The sequence below is a fragment of the Paroedura picta genome, chromosome 2 (assembly GCF_049243985.1).
Source record: "Paroedura picta isolate Pp20150507F chromosome 2, Ppicta_v3.0, whole genome shotgun sequence".
NCBI classification, from domain to species: Eukaryota; Metazoa; Chordata; class Lepidosauria; order Squamata; family Gekkonidae; genus Paroedura; species Paroedura picta.
The window spans coordinates 148,115,330-148,132,109 of NC_135370.1; the positions used below are offsets into that span (position 1 = coordinate 148,115,330).

The 16,780-nt window shown below is 41.8% G+C and overlaps 1 protein-coding gene across 3 annotated transcripts in view; it reads left to right on the plus strand.

Moving 5' to 3' along the window:
* LIN52 (lin-52 DREAM MuvB core complex component) overlaps positions 1 to 16,780 on the plus strand; it is a 65,289-nt gene that overhangs the window by 42,389 nt on the left and 6,120 nt on the right. The window contains exon 6 of one of the 3 annotated variants that reach the window (XM_077323212.1): positions 13,295 to 13,325. The exons of the other annotated variants lie outside the window; for them this stretch is intronic. Within the exon in view, the coding sequence (XP_077179327.1) occupies positions 13,295 to 13,308 (14 nt within the window). The 3' untranslated portion in view covers positions 13,309 to 13,325. The remainder of the gene's footprint in view (positions 1 to 13,294; positions 13,326 to 16,780) is intronic. 3 annotated transcript variants of the gene reach the window in all.

Below are 16,780 nucleotides of genomic sequence, written 5' to 3' on the forward strand. Positions count from 1 at the left end.
ACCAGCAGGGAAAAGGCAGTCAATTTATTTACAGTCCATTGACCAGGTTAGTCAGCGATTCCTGGTCAGATTCCTTGGGCTGCTTGGTGGAACACAGAGGGTTTTAAGGAGTGCTTTGTTGGACCTGTAAACCCGATTTTATTGGGGGAAGATGCTTCCTGTGCATAACCCTGCTATGCAATGAGTAAATAATGTAGATACTTAGTGAAGCTTTTTTATGCTGGATCTCATTCTTTTTCTGCTCTGGGTTCCTTGAAGGTCTGTTCTAGGCCCCTTCCTTTCTCATCTCCCATCTCAGTTTATTTTCTTCCTCAGCCACTATCATAATTTTCTTTCAGAAGTTTATATTTCTGTGCAAATGATTTTATTATAATTTGTCTAATCATTGTCTAGGATTCTGTGAAGGTTCAAGGTGGTAGCAGGTTACAGGTTTCAGTGGATGAGCGATAGGGTTGTGAGTGTCCTGCAGAGTGCAGGGGGTTGGACTAGATGACCCAGAAGGTCCCTTCCAACTCTATGGTTCTATGATTTCTGGGCTTTTGTTTGCCCTCTTGGCACTCACATCTTTGTTTGCTTCTTTTAACTGTTTTTCACTTGTAGTACTTCTAATGTTTCTCCCCTCATGAATGGATACTATGTGAGTAATTTAAAACTTCACCTTTTCCTGGCTTTGTTTACTGCTATTTTGCCCACAATCTGATATACCTAGGTCCACTGAAAGCACTGAGCTTAGGTATGCCTTATGTGGCATGGTTGATTAGCATTTACCTTGATTACTGCTGTGCACTACTTCTCTCTGGTTTGTCAGCTTCCCACATAAAAAACCCTTTTATTTCTGCTGATCTGCTTACCTGGTTTAACCTGTGTCTTACCCTGATGGTGTATGACGTCTTCTGACTATTCTCCACCAGCCTCCTTTTTGTTAGAGCATTCTTTGTGAAGTTTTTGGGTTACAGGAGTTTTCTTTTTATTTATCCGTCCTATTCCCTGTTCATTTTCTATTAGGGATACAAGTCTCCTGCTTCCGGGGCCAAAGGAACTTCTGCTTTGGCATTGCTCCCTCACTTTTGAGAGTTTTAGAAAATGAAGGGTAATCCCACCAAACAGCTGATTTCATCATCATCATCATCATCATCATCATCATGATTTTGATTTATTACCTACCACTCCCAAACAGCTCATGGCAGGTTACAATTGTCTGAATAAAATCCCAGTAAAAAAACCCCATTAAAATCCCTGTACATTAAACATAACAGAACCCAACTAATCACAATAACAACAGCAAATAAAAGCTTATAAAAAAGGCTTATACACAGTATGTCTACATGGCTATCCTTGCCTTCCTGAACCTCCCCCCTACACTCCCCCTCCCCACTCACCAGGATCAGGAAGAACATCCCAAAGTGCTGACACATCTTGGAAATGACACTGGCATATCAGGGTCATTGGGAGTGACATTCTGGGTTTGGGGCAAAACTTTATGGTTTGAGACCAATTTTTTAACATAGAGTTTCCTCAAAAGCTCCCAATTGGCTCGTAGCAGGTTACATAATCCCACAATCATGGTACAATAAAATAATAACCCATTAAATCCCCATTAAAATCCAGTATCCAGATGGCAAGTCCCTGCTCAATTTGACTATATAACTATCAGTCTGGGGTATGATGTTCAGAGAGGGGGGCCCCAACTTGACTCTAGCACTGACCCCAACCATAGACCTGGTGGAAGAGCTCTGTTTTGCAGGCCCTTTGCAGGGTATGTGATATTATTTTCCTGTCTTTTTGATTGCATTTCTGGGTACCTTGTAGTACAAGCCTAAGTAGGGCTCACAAGGGGACACCCACCCCCCACAGACACACAAAAAAGCCTTCTCCCAAGTATTTGTGAAACCTGTATGAATGTAGACATACTGTATAAGTCTAGGTCTTTAAAAATCAACCCTAACCTTCCAAAAAATATTGATTATAGAAACAACTTCAAAATGGTTGCAGTGACTGCTGTAGTTTTAAAAACTTGAGAGAAAATGCCCTGCTAGGCTAATCTGGAATAAATTACACCTGCTTACTTTAGATATAATTTGGTTTTCAAGTATGTGTGTTCTGATGCCAGGTATAGAAAAAGTTAGAACATAATAATCATGACAAAGTGCTAGATTAAAGCCAATGGAGCTATTGTCGCTTAAGGAAGTCCACTGTGTGTAGTTGTTTTGCTTACAAAAACATTACAAGCCTTTGGTTTAAAATGCTGCATGGTGATGCTAGAGTTAGTTTAAAGGTTTTTTGTAAGTAACCTAATTCAGCTCTGTTGACTAGATTAGAATAACATGGCTTAAACAGATCGAGGAATACTTTAGAAACCAACGATTGACTATCCATATGACCAAAACTACTTCCACCAATCGCCAAGAATGGAAATTTATTATAAACAAGGCACCTACAGCAGGCTGAGAGGACAATCTGCTCCACCAATCACCAGCTGAAGAATAAAAAATAAAGAAAAAAAGAAGATTAGAAAACATGTAAGGGAACATTCATGGAAACAAAGAAACAAATGAGGTTTTTAAGAATTGATTTAAAAATAGCCAGGATCCCAGAATATAAATAAATGGGCATCTTCTGTGTTTCCTCCTACTTAAACTCAGAAACAAATATTTACCTAGAATTTTCCTGTTTGTTATCCATTGTGCTTTGGGTTTCCGGCAAACAGGAGTTCTCTCATCTCTTACCCCAATGGGCTATGCAGTCCTGCAACCCAGATGGTGACTTCTGCTGGTCCTACTTTGCGTCTTTCTTTTCCCACTAGCTGTGAATGCCTGCAGCTTTGGGTAGGGCAGGAACAGAATGAAGCAGCACCAGGAAATGTAGTAGCCTTCAGACGAGGTGAGATCCCTCGGTTTCTAATCTGCATGCACAAAATAGGGATAGGAGGGGGGATGGCAAGAGAAGAATGTATGTTCTCTACTTTCAATTGCCCTCTTCTCACAACTGGCTCACATTTTTTAGTAACTAGGGTGGAAAACTGCCTCATTTCCTTCCACCATACACAAAGTATTTCTGCTGTTTTGTAAGCAGATCCATTAATCCAATCTGGATTATCACTTTCTGAATGGTTTTACCTGCTAGCGTTCTAAAGGAAGTTCATTGTATTTCACTATAAGATGAATATTTGTTTACAGAGATCAGCTTTGATTTGTATCCTTTGATGGGGATTTGCCCGCAAGATTTTGTTTTGTGATATAGAATGTAAATTAAGCTCAGGCTTGTTATTAAACCTTTTCAAGGAGGTCCCTTGTGGCAGCGTCATAGAGCAGGTGGCCCGTGTTGCATATGTGGAGTCAGGAGCCTATGTCTTATCAGGACATATAATCAAAAATCGCTCGGCCTGCTTTCCTCTCCTGGGGAGAGAATGGCCACACTGGACTCATGCTAAAAACTAATTATTAACCTACAGTAAACGTCATTCAGTGCAAATCCCAGCTGAAAATGCCTGGGTGAGGGATATTTCTGTGTAGCAGGCCAAGCTGCCATTTGGCTCTTTAATAGATAATCTGTTTGTTGTCCCACACAATTTGAAGCTGATCTTTTTTGATTTAATAGAATAAACCAAGTAGTTTTTGTCTTTTGCTTTTTAAATTCAAGTCCACTAATGACTTTGAGAGCAATAAATACCTAAAGTGTGAATTAAAACCATGTAGGGCCAAGTGGGACATTGGCTTCCTCCCTCAGATTGTAACTTTATAAATAGCTCTTTTGGTCCAGATGTAGCACTTGCTTTCTTGACAATCTGCATCCTTAAACAGAGGCATACTCCTGTCTCTCATACGTGGAGTCATGTGTGCACTTGCCAGCAGTCTCTGCAAAAGGTTTGTAATCTGATTTTGTATCCTGCATCTTTCTCATGATTTCCAGTAACATTTTACCAGCAAGATTGCATTTTGAATGACATTGCTGGTAATCTGAAAGGCCCCCAATCTTTGTGTTCCCTCTCCCCACCATATTACCTTGTAGAGGCAGCAGGGAAATAAAAATTCAGTGCCCTGGATAGTTTTTACTTTGGAACCTGCTTCGTCTTTCATGAAAGTTGTCATTGGTGCAAGATCAGTGATTTCCAAAGGGATCCTGTTCAAACAGAAGTTCTATCAGCAGAAGTATGAATCATGTTTATTTACTTCATTTATACCATTTGTCAGCCCAATGGGGCTTATATTGTTCTCCTCTCCTCCGTTTTATCCTCCACACCTGCCCTGTGAGGAATGTTAGACTGAGTGTTTGACTGGTCCAAGGCCACCTAACAAACTTCCATCGCAGAGTGAGGTTTTGTACTTCCCACACTCATGCAAGCCCTCTTCTCATGGCAAGGCCAGACCAGGAGAAGCTGTAGCTATCTTTCCTTCTATGCTTCTTTTTCCTCTCATTAATATGATTTATTTAGAACATTTTACAGCACTTTTCCAGGAGCTGGCCCAAAGTGTATTTATGTATTTGTTTGTTTGTTTATATTTATATGCACATTATAAATAATAACTTTAAAAATTAAATAATACTAATTCAAATCCAGTTTGAAAATCCAGCATAAAAACATAGGTCATAAAAATAAAAATACAACAGTAAGGCAACAATTTCCAGGCTAAAATAGTGTTAAAATTAAAAGCCTGGTTCAGTGCCTAAAAGAAAGCAACATAGGTGCCAGGCAAGCCTTAGGGGGAAGGACGTTCCACACACAAGGTGCCACTGCTGAAAAAGCCCTGTCTCTGGTTGTGGCCTGCTTCACCTTAATTGATGTGTACCAGCACACATCAGAGGAATTGAAGTCACCCCTAACTACAAGGTCATGTTGCCTGGATATGCCATCAAACTGCTTAACTTCCTCACCCTAGTCAGACCCCAAGCATAATATGGTTTCTTTTCTTCTTTTATCCTCACCCAGATACTTTCCACTGAGTAGTCACACCAACCTCCTCCAGTATTTCCTGACGAACAAATTCTCTTCTCACATATAACACCACTCCACCTCTTCTTTGACCCCTGTTTTTTTTCTTGAACAGCTCATATCTATCCACTACTACATTCCAAACATGGGAATAGTCTCACCAAGTCTCTGTAATGTATACTAAATCATATCCCTCTATCTGCATTAGAGATACAAGGGCTTCCTTCTTATTGCCCAATCTTTGGGCATTGGCATAGAGGAAGCCGAAGCTTCAGTTCCATTTGATCTGGCCTTCCCAGGTGAGCCTCTGCTGTTTCCTCTCTTCATCTCTGTTAGTCATCTCCTACCCTTTGAGGTGTCAGTTTAAAGCCATGATGATGAATCTTCCAAGGTTCCTGCCAAAATAATTCTTCCCCAACCCTGATATAGTCCATCACATGCTAGAAGGCTGTCTTCCAGAAAACTTAGCCCATGGTCCCAGAATCCAAATGCTCTGGTTGGCACCACCAACACAGTAGTTCATCTCAATTTCTTTTCCTCTGTCTGGAAGAAATATCACCCATCCCCCCCCCCATTCCTTTTAGCTTTCTCTGGAGAATTTCATAGCATTAATACTTATGTCATTCATTCCCTCATGGAGGTCATCACAAATGGGTAATGATCTGTAGGCTTGAATAGTTTTGGAATTTAGTCTACACTACAATATTGTTAATCCCTGCCCTTGGCAAGCAACACACCTCTCAGGCTAGGATGGTAGTAATTAAAGGATAATAATAATAATAATCCTGGACACATAACTTTCCTAGCCCTTAGCAGCGTCACCAGTGAATCAACACTTTCCTTTTCCTTCCAGTGCTATTTTTTCCTTCACCTCATGCCCTCCTCATTCTGTCATTCTTGTCTTTGTCATACTACTTCTACCAGTAGTATAATTCAGAAGAAAATAGTTTCACCCAGTCTTAGTAGGATGAGCTGCATATTAGGATGTAGAGTTAAATTTTGTAACACTAGAAAATACTGGACTGTTAAGTTGTGAACTCTTCAGTTACCATTATATACATTACAGCAGAGGTAGTCAACCTGTGGTCCTCCGATGTTCATGGACTACAATTCCCATGAGCCCCTGCCAGCGGCAGGGGCTCATAGGAATTGTAGTCCATGAACATCTGGAGGACCACAGGTTGACTACCCCTGCATTACAGCATGTTGTTGTTGTTGTTAGGTGTGAAGTCGTGTCCGACCCATCGCGACCCCATGGACAATGATCCTCCAGGCCTTCCTGTCCTCTACCATTCTACCATTCCCCATTAAGTTTGCACCGACTGCTTCAGTGACTCTATCCAGGCACCTCATTCTCTGTTGTCCCCTTCTTTTGCCCTCAATCACTCCCAGCATTAGGCTCTTCTCCAGGGAGTCCTTCCTTCTCATGAGGTGGATTTAATAGAATACAGCATGTTACTTGTGCACAAACAATGAATGTATTTTTGAAGTATGCCGCATCTGTATACATAGAAATACCACATACAGTAAACTGTCTCCCTTTAAAATCTTCATGTTCTGTGTTTTGTCTTTTCGGTCCTGGCCCCAACCTGGTGGACTGAGCTCCCGGAGGAGCTAAGGGCCCTGTCGGAATTACCATCTTTCCACAGGGCCTGTAAGATGGAGCTCTTCTGCCAGGCATATGGTTGAGGCCAGGGCAGAGCCCGGGTTCCATCCAAGATCCCTAATCCATCGGCCAGTCTTTCTCTCCTCTCTCTCTTACAGGATTAACATCCGACCTCTCTCTGAACAAGCGGGGAAAGTGGGGAAAGTTATAGAATAGAATGCCATCTTTTTATTGTAATAATGGGGTATTTATGGGATTTTATGTGATTTTACTTTGATTTTATATTTTATTGTTAACCGCTGTGAGACCTTTTGGCGAACGGCGGTATAGAAATACAATAATAAATAAACAAACAAACAAACAAACAAAAGCAATTCAATCATTCCAAAATGGTTCATAGGAGATTTTCTTCAGAGCCTCCAGCCATTTCTAGTTTTTCCATAGAAAAAATTGAAAACAAATCAAGGGAGGGAGCACTCCCCCTATATATTTCTGGAGCAAGAGGTGGAGCTTCCAGGGCTTTACATATGTGCCCATGGGAAAATACGTCATATATCTTGAAGGGGAATTCTTTTGGCTATCCTAAAACTGCTTTCCTGGGAGTAAGCATCGCTAAATTACAGACTTGAGGAGGCTTCTGAGTAGACCAGTTTAGGATTGCTGTCCTAGTGTTGAAAGGTTAGTAGCATATTAACATAATGATCACTGCTGACTTGGTATATCTAGGTATTGTTCTTGTTTTTGTGGCATTAAATATTTTTGCAGTTAATTAGCCTCATAATTCAGCTCCTGGTCTGTGGTATTGACTGCTTTAGCCTGTGAATTTCTTTGGTGCACTTTTGACTTTATGCCGGAATAAATTTTTTAAGCTGTTCATTTCCTCCTTTTTGTTCTAGGGGGCAGACATAACCACTACTGAGAGAAGTGAACTGTATAAACTGCAATTAGAATTGCAGAGCACAGGTGGCTGAAGATCCTATACAATTGCCAAGCTATTTGTTTTCTCAAATGAGAGGTTAGTGAAGGAAAGTGTTTCAGCCAGTAAAGGGATCAGAATATTTTCCTCTTAGCGATATATTTTGTTTTTCATTCCTAATTCAGATTCTTCCAAAAATGGTGATTTTTAGTATTAATTTGAAAAGCAGGCCTATATTACCTAATTCAGTTCATAGTTCAAGCATTGATTTAGATTAGTGTATTTTGCCCTGAACTGAAGTTTTCCTTTGATTACAGGTGGATGGGGCGTGCAGAGCTTTAGAATCTCACCATCTATAAATTAGGGGAGTTTTTTTTACCATCAGGGTTAATTGTAGTTTCTGCACTAGATGTCCAAGATTTTACTAAGCAGATGGGCATCTTAAATCTCTATTCTTGTCATATACAAAATGCTTCTTCGATGAAAAGATGGAGTAACTAATGCCACAGTCTAGCCCGTAATGTATCCAGAGCTTCACTGATCGCTGCATTTTGCAATTTAATGGATAACCCCCCCCCCCGATCTGTATATCTACATGCTCCACTGTGTCAGATCTGCATTCTTGGGATGTAAGGTTCCATTAAAAAATAAATAATAATCACAGCCCCCACTCTCCCCCCTCACCACACTCATTTTCTATAATATGGTAATGATATCACCGTAGCAGTAATTACGGGTCATCTTCATTTCTTTCATCTCTGCTGGTTCTGATGGCTTCATTCCTTTGACGGAGAAGATTTGGCTCTGGGTACTGTGATTATTTTGTTAAGCATTATTCGAATAGACAGGAGTGAGAGAAATTAATCAATCCAAATGCAATTAGCATCATGTTTAACCCAGTGATGGACGTCTCAAGGTGAAACAGCCAAGGGAGTTTCAGTCATTATTATTCAATCCAGTGGCTCTTATCTAAATTATAATCAAGAGGGGTTTTATTGGCTTCAAGGAGAGGAGATGTAACTCTTTCCCTTCACCAAGTGTCAAGAAGATCATAGGTCAAGGAGGTCAAGATGGCTGCTGTTAGTTTCTTGGAGTGGAGGTACTACAATCCATTCATCTTAATATTTAGGATAGCTGAAACAAAATGGCTGTATTCCTGCGTTCTTAGTGGGTTTGATCTGAGTAGGCTTTTGTGCTTGGCCATCTAGGAATGACAGGTATCGTACACCAGTCCACTGGAGCCCACACTGGTTAGGTTTACATCATAACAACAGTTTTTGGATTGTTGTGTATGAATTCATACCCGCAGAGCGAAGAGCCCTGCAGGGGGGCATAAGCAACCAAGTGGTATAAATACACAAAATAAGAAATTCACAGGAGAGTACAAATTCCACCCTCTTTGGTCCCCTATTGCTCATTTCTCCACCTCTTATTTCCTTCTCCCTCCCTTGGTCTTCCTTGGCCTGGTGATGGGAGCTGGTTTTAGAAAATTTCTGCTGTTAGTTCATAAAAACATCCCTCCACTGTTGAACTGCAGCAATGGGCCAGCAACACCCCTAACCAGTTACAGATGTGGACCAGTTACAGATGTGTAATCTTTGCAGATTGGTCATCTTTGCTGGCCTGACAATAAAACAGTACCATAGATTAGCGGCCCCCAACCTTTTTCCGGTTGAGGACCGCCTCCGGGGTTGAGGGAGAGCTGCCGGCCCGGCCGCAGGTGGCGCTAACGCACATGCGCAGAGTAGTCGCACATGCGCATTTCGCTGGTAGGGAGTGCTAACACGCATGTGCAGCAGCTCCGCGCATGCACGTTTGGCGCTTTGGCGGCCGCTTCACTCGGGGCCTGGCAAGCTTCTCGCAGCGGGGAGGGGGGAAGAGGCAGACGTGGTTCCTGGTGGCCCGGTACCGAGGCCTTCACGGCCCGGAATCGGGCCGCAGACCGGGGGTTGACGACCCCTTCCATAGATCAAACTGAAGAATGAAGCTCTAGACCAGTAGAAGAGCGGTTTAGCTACATTACACCAAAGATTGATATAGTTTTGTCACCACAATCAAAGAAAACAAGCATCTTCTCCACCTCACCCTTATGGCAACTGTGAATTTCTCATGTATGCCGAGGGAAGGATTATTTATATGCTTAAGTAATTTTCATTATTATGTTAACATTGTTACACACCTCATTTTTTCTAGCAATAGCTGTTGAGCTTGGGCTGAAATCTTCCCAGCTTTTGCTCATGAGAGGCTATTGCATTCATGCTAAGATGCTTCTTGCTGGAGCAGCTCAGGACTACATAAGTGCTATAGCAACAATGGACCTCCTCTGGTACTTCTTGAATCGCAGACAATTGAGAGGTCATAGACTCAGTAGGTGGGATAGATCTTATATGTAATTAAAAGTGATTAAGGGCCTTGGACTAATACCTTTTGTCATGGAGAGCTCAAGAGCAGAAAACTTTCCTGGGAGGTTGATGTGATATCTTCAAGACATCTCATACTTTAGGCTACAGAAGGGCTGACACCTGAAATGTGGGTAGAGGAAGACTTTGGATTTATCCAACAAGTCAGCTGCAACTTGAAGGGGGGAAAACACTCTTGTGTTCTTACCAATGACAGAGAAGAACTAAAAATGCGCTCCACTAATGGAATCTACTCCCTAGCAAGTTTAAACACTCATGGTTGAGGCCAGTAATAGCTAACATTTAATTTGGCCTCCCTCCTACATCGCATCTTACCCAGGGTCTTAGGGTTCTGACTTTAGACTTCTGGTTTTAGATTGTATAAATTTTACCATGGTTTTAAAGTGATTAACTTTATCATAATATACATGTTGTCCACTGCCCCGAGTTCCCCTTTGGCGCAGAGGGCAGGTTATGAATTCAAAGAAATAAAGAAATATATGCTCCAACTCAGCTGCATCTGCACACGGTTGGCTAAGGGAGCTTTTCAGAATAGTGGGATACCTTATAGGATCTGATCCTGGTAAAGAGGATGTTTGCTCAGAGGCCTGCTGTGATATTATATTAATATACAGCTAGTGTATCAATGTCTTTTTGTTTACAGAGTACAAGAAGACAGGTCCCTGCCCCAAAGAGCTTAATTTTATTAAACAAAGACATCAAAGGATGGGGAGGATGTCTGAGATGTTACATCTAGACAAGTCGCAGATTCCAGCTGGTAATGGTTGATGCCTCTCTGAATGAAGGGTGATGAGTCCTTGCAAGAGGCAGAGTTCTTAGAGCTATTTTGAAGGGCCAGGAAGAAACGTAATGGATTCATTTAACCTGAAAAAGTATAGATCAGTCTCAGATATTCCATTTATAGGTAAGGAAATAAAGGTTTTGGAAAATCAGTTCCATGTTATGTTTTTTGGTACCCATTTCAATTAGGGTTCAGAATAGTTTAAATTATTGATGACCTTCACTAGGACGTCAGTAGGGACATTATGTCCTTGTTGGTTGTGCTAGGCTTTTCAACCATCTTCAATATCCTCATCAAAATCAGGAATAGGAGATGTTGTTTTGCAGAACATGCCCACTTATCTATCCAGTAGGATATCACAGGTGGTACGAGGCCATTTCCTCTCCAAATCCTAGGAATGGCTGGGAATTCCTTGAATTGGTGGCTGAAAACATTAAACAAAGCACAGTTTAGATAAGACACTTGATTATGGCTGCAAACTACAAGTTGAGCTGAAGCTCCTTGTAGTTCCACCATTCCTTAATGTGGTGGTTGTTATGTTAATATTATTGTTGTTGTTATTCACCTTGTTGTTCTAGAAATGATGTTATCTGTATCGTATTCTTGTTCTATATAAACCGCCCTGAGCTTTCGGGGAGGGCGGTATATAAATACAATAAATAAATAAATAAACAAAACACAATTTAGATAAGACACTTGATTATGGCTGCAAACTTTGAAGTTGACTGCAGGCTTGTGCAAGATGGAGTACTACTAGCAAAGAATTATCATATGGCTGTATTTGGATGTAGTGACAGGGTTTATTAATTTAACAGGATTAACTTTTGCTTATATATTCCCACTGTCATGATGGTCAGTTCATAGTCTGATGAAGAGTGCTGGCACTCGAAAGCTCACACCTTGAATAAATCTTTGTTAGTCTTAAAGGTGCCACTGGACTCCATTTTGTTGTTGCTGTACTACCACTCCCTGTGAAGGATCAGATTCACAGCTTGTGAAAACTCCTGTGTTTATCCTTACTCTTAACTTTTGGGTGATGGCTGTAGACTAAAGAATATATAAGAATAAAGAATAAAAGATATATATATATAAGACAGCATCCCTAGCAAATTGCTGTCCAGTATCTCTTGTAAAAACCTCTAGCAAAAAAGAGCGCACACTCTCCTCAAGCAATTTGTTCTACTGGCAACCCACTCATCTTTAACAAATCTTTAACCACTCCTAGCGGAGCGGATAAAATATTTCGTTAAGGGCACCAAAGGTGGGCCCTGTCCGTGATGAGGAAGGGTGCCCATAGGCCCCTTCCTCTGGAATGACAATGGGGGGGGGGCCAATCGGCAGGCATTTTGAACCTGCTGATTGGGCCCTCCGATTGTCAGACCGCCAGCAAGGGACCAATTGGGAGCCGCGCGCAGCGTGGCTCCCAATTGGTCCCTTGCCGCCGGCATGACTTATCGGGAGGCGCTTTGCACCTCCCGATCTGCCCCCCTGCCGCCTCGCCCACAGCCGCCTGGCCGTCGCCATTACTTTCCTCCTCTCCACCAGGCCAGGTCGCCGCACTGCCGCGGCCTCGCCTCCTCGCTACGCCGCCACTGCACAACAAGACTCAACACGGCCCCAGGTAGCCAGCGACGCAGGGGGAAGCCTCGCCGAGCCACCCCGCGCCACGCTTCGCCATACCACACCTGCATCGGGACCGCCGACTCCCGAAACCCGCCCGAGCTGCGCCGCGCCGCCCCCGCCGACTCCCGGGCCCTGCTTGCCCCCCCAACCACGGCCGCGCCAACCCCGCCAGCCCTGCCGACTCCCCGCTAGCGCCCACTGCATTAACACTGCAGCGGGCTTATTTACTAGTTTCTTTATAATATATAAACAAAACCATATAGGGCTTTAATAATAAGAACCAATACTTTGTGTTGTGTCCAGTACACCTTAGTGCTGTTTTGGAGCTGACAAGACATACTCCACTCAACTAGCCTCATTAGCATGTTCTGGAGCAACTGTAGCTTCCAGATCTTCTTCAAAGGCCGTTGCATGCAAAGTACATTGTAGTAGGCTAACATAAGTATATTCAGAGTATAGATAATCATGACCAGATCTTGCTTTCCAAAGAAGAGACACAACTGGCAAAACAATAAAAGCCTTGGTTAACTATGTTACATACTACAGATGAGACCCAAGCTTCCAAAGTGGATCTAATAGCCCTCTATCCAACTGCAAATATGCTCTTTCAAGAGTACACCCCCATCTAGGATAGGTTGACACTTCAAAATACAGTTAGATTATCCAGTTGGAAAGATTTCCTGAGCATAAGAGGTTTTCAGCAATGGAGTAGACTGCAGAAGGAAATTGGAGGTTTGTTATCCATTTGTTATCCTTCTTTTGATATCATTAGATATTTTAAAGAAAGGTTAGAGAAGCATCTGTTGGATTCAAGGGGGAAGATCAGATTAAGATCCACTTTGTGTTTTTAAATCTCATTCTTAATATGTATGTAATGGAAATATCGAGGTGGACTTTCTGCTCCATGAATATCTAGCACTTGGATGATCTGTGTTTGTGTGAGTGTATATATGTTTATTAATATTGTTAAAGTTTAATTCTAGAGCATCATTGTACATAAATAACTTTTTTCTTTGAGATCCTTCAGGATAACAGCTGCTTATATAAGTGTAAGTCACTACTTTCATTACTGGTTTTATCAAAATAAATCCTCCATTATTTCCTGACTACCCAGACCTTATGACACTGTATAGCGCTGTGTTAACCATATGCATGATAAGGCTTTTTATAAGATGTTGGGGACCAATGAGAGTGGAGCCCCAGTCTCAAGCTCAGTATTCTTTTCTAATTAAATTGCCCTTGGAAGGAACATCCGGAGCCACAGTTTCCAGTTTGGATTGAAGGCCGAACATTGTGAGTCTTTGTCATTTGATTAAAAATGTTACTTAACCTTTAAAATTGCTACAGATGTAAAGATAGCCCTGAGTTTCTAATGTAATCTCCTCAAAGTTAAAATCAGGAAAATCTTTGTGTAATGAAACCCATATGTCATAGTGAAAGGATGCAAAGCGCTGGCAGAGTGGGCTGCTCTCGCAAGAGATTCTGTCCCCAATCTTGTTAACCAGGACTGCTTTTGGTAATCCCTCATCTCCTCACTTGCAAGAAATCAATCTGTACTACTGAATCTCTTCAACCAGAAGCCACAAAATTTACTGCAGGAGGCAGTTTGGGGACACTTGTAGTGGGAAGGAAGACCAAGGCAACAAGGCTAAATACAGGATTGAGGGATTGAAGTTCCAAAGAGGAGATTATATTAAACTGTGCTCCACCCTCCCAGCAACAGGAAAATTAAGCTTTCATTTTTGGCTTCTGCCTCCTGTCTTCACTACCTGGTTTGAGATCCTTCTGTTATGAGGCGGAAAATTTAATTCCTGATTTGGGTGCCTCTTGTTATTTATAGCAACCCAGTGGCTGTTCCTGGGCAAGGGTGGATTTGTTCAAATACTCAGCTTTTATTGTAACCTAGGCCGATTACATCTTAAATTGGTATTTTCCGTGGTCTTCAGTGCCCCCACTTCCCCATCCAGCTGAGGAGATTAATTTGTAACTGAGCTATTGCAGTCATAGCTATTGTTGATTTTCTATTGTAGCGATAGATGCACTGCATAGGACAGACAGTAAATTTTGCCCTGACATGGCGATTCCTGTTTGTGTTGTGTGCCTCCGGTCTTCATAGTTGTTTGCTAGCATAATGTCATCTTGCACTGAGGCCCCACCTCCAAGAGGCAAGTCTTTTGGATTAACCAACCATTTAAAAAAGATACTCAAGATTTTCAATACAATTTTGTTTAACCATTCATTAGAAGAGTCACCTCTGTGCACCAAGCAACTGGCTCCTCTTGTTCTCCTGGGTAGGCAGGGACGATAGCAATAATTGGGTGTTTCAGTGGCAACAATTTCATCTAGGTTGTAGGTGGCAGTGTCTTTTTCTTCTTGCTTGCAACTGTACCAAAAAAAATCTGTGACTCTTAGAACACAATTCCTCGTAAGGTACAACTAAAGAACATTTACCACTAGAGAGAGAGAGAGAGATTTGTGTGAGAGAGAGATTTGGGAGGGGGGATTCTGAATGAAGAAATACCAAAATCTGGATCTGAGCTGTATCCAATCTGAATTTTCCTGGAAGGAAATCATCCTAGATTCTTGTTTATGTAGATTAGAGAAACTGCAGCAACGTGCAAGAAAAATAGACAGGAAAATTCAGGAATTCCTCTTTGCCATTTGGATGGCATTTGCAGAGGACAGTAGGCTTATTTTGATAGCTATCAAGACCTTCCCTCAGTTTTGTATCATACCTTTTAAAATTTAGAGCCTAGTTGCTTCCTTAGTGTGTATGGAGAAGAGGAATACAGAATAGCAGAAGGCTGTCTCCTGCTCCTAATGGGATTTTGTAGCAGCATGTGCGAGTTTGTTTCAGAAGTCAGAAATGAACAGATGTTGGTATAAATTACCTCTGTGTCTGATGTCTTGCAAATTAAAAGCGCGGTTGGCATCACTAAACAATTTCACCAGGTGGGGGGGGGGAGGGTGAACGGGTGGTGATTATTGTAGCAGGTCGGTAAGAATCTTTAAGCTGTAGCCGAGCAAGATAGCAAGGATAAAGGAATGAAGAATAAAATGAGAGGTCTGTGAATTAATCAGAAATGTTAACATCTCCGATGACAAGCGAACAGGAGGGCACGTGCTCCGGAGCAGCCCCCAACTCACAGTAATTTCACTTGGAGTGCAGAACTAGTCAGTGCTTGCAGTCTGATTTATAGGGTGCAGCCCTCTTCAGGGGCGCATAGTTGTCACACATTCGTATATCTCATATATGGGACTGGTGTGGTGGAAAACTTCCACTGTATCAGCTGATAATGCAGCAGTTTGATACTACTTCAGCAAAAATAGGGCCTGGGATCTGGTTCAACATGAAATTTCTAGAACTTCAAACTTCCAGTGATTATGTTTCTAAGGAGAGTGACTGAAGAACATGTCTGTATCTTTTGACTGAAAAAAATCCCCATTTTATAGCCTCTGAACGTCACAGTTATGTGTAATCCTATTGTCTCTCATGAGAATATTTGGTTGAAACAGCTATTAAAGTACCTGGTTTTTTCAGTTCACATAGCAAAGGCCAACGTACACAACTATTTTTAAACAATGAAGCGTAATCTGACTGGATGTAGTTTGACTTTTTCCTCTCTGGACATGTTACCAATTGATCATATGATTGCATTGGATTCTCCTTTTTCCTAATGTAGTTGTGTATTGGTCATCACTAAACCCATGTATTTAAATGCTGAGGTGGTACAATAAAATGGAATCTGAATGTAGTCGATCATATGGCCAATTTCTAACTGTATTGTTTCAACCCACATATCACCCAGTGTTTCTGTGAAGTGGGCCTTAATCAAGGGTGTTGTAAAAGACTTAAACTTTATTTATTTATTTCAAATACTTTTACCATGCCTATCTCCTCAGTTTACTCTAAACAGAGTTTACTCTATACAGCTTCCTGAATGCACCAAGTAAAAACATCTGCTGTACCTGCTCTGGTAGGCCATTCCAGAGGAATGAACCTGCCACAAAGCAAGCCTGTGACCTTCCTGTTGCCACTGGGACAATCATAGTTGAGGATACCGCCAGGATAAAACTGTCTAAGGAGTGTACACAGCTCATGGGGATAAATTGGGAGGTGCAATTTGAGAGATACAAAGGCTCCAGCCCATGAAGGGCTTTAAAGGAGATAATGGCACTTTGAGTTAGGCCCCAAAGCAAGTAAGCAACCAGTTCAATTGACATAGCATGGGCAATTATGTGTTCCAACTCCAAACCATTACACTTTATACCATTTGAAGCTATCTTCAAAGGCAGCCCCACACAGAGTGCATTATAGTAGTACAAACTTGAGGGTATGGTAGCATGGATCGGAGGGGCTAGGTCAGTTGACTCTAAATAAGAGGCCAACTTATGACCGAGATGTAGTTGAAATGTGCTTCTAGGAACAGCATTGACCTGCTTATCTATAGACATGCCAGGTCCAAGATCTCCCTCAGACTCTTAAATTTATTTACTAGAGAAA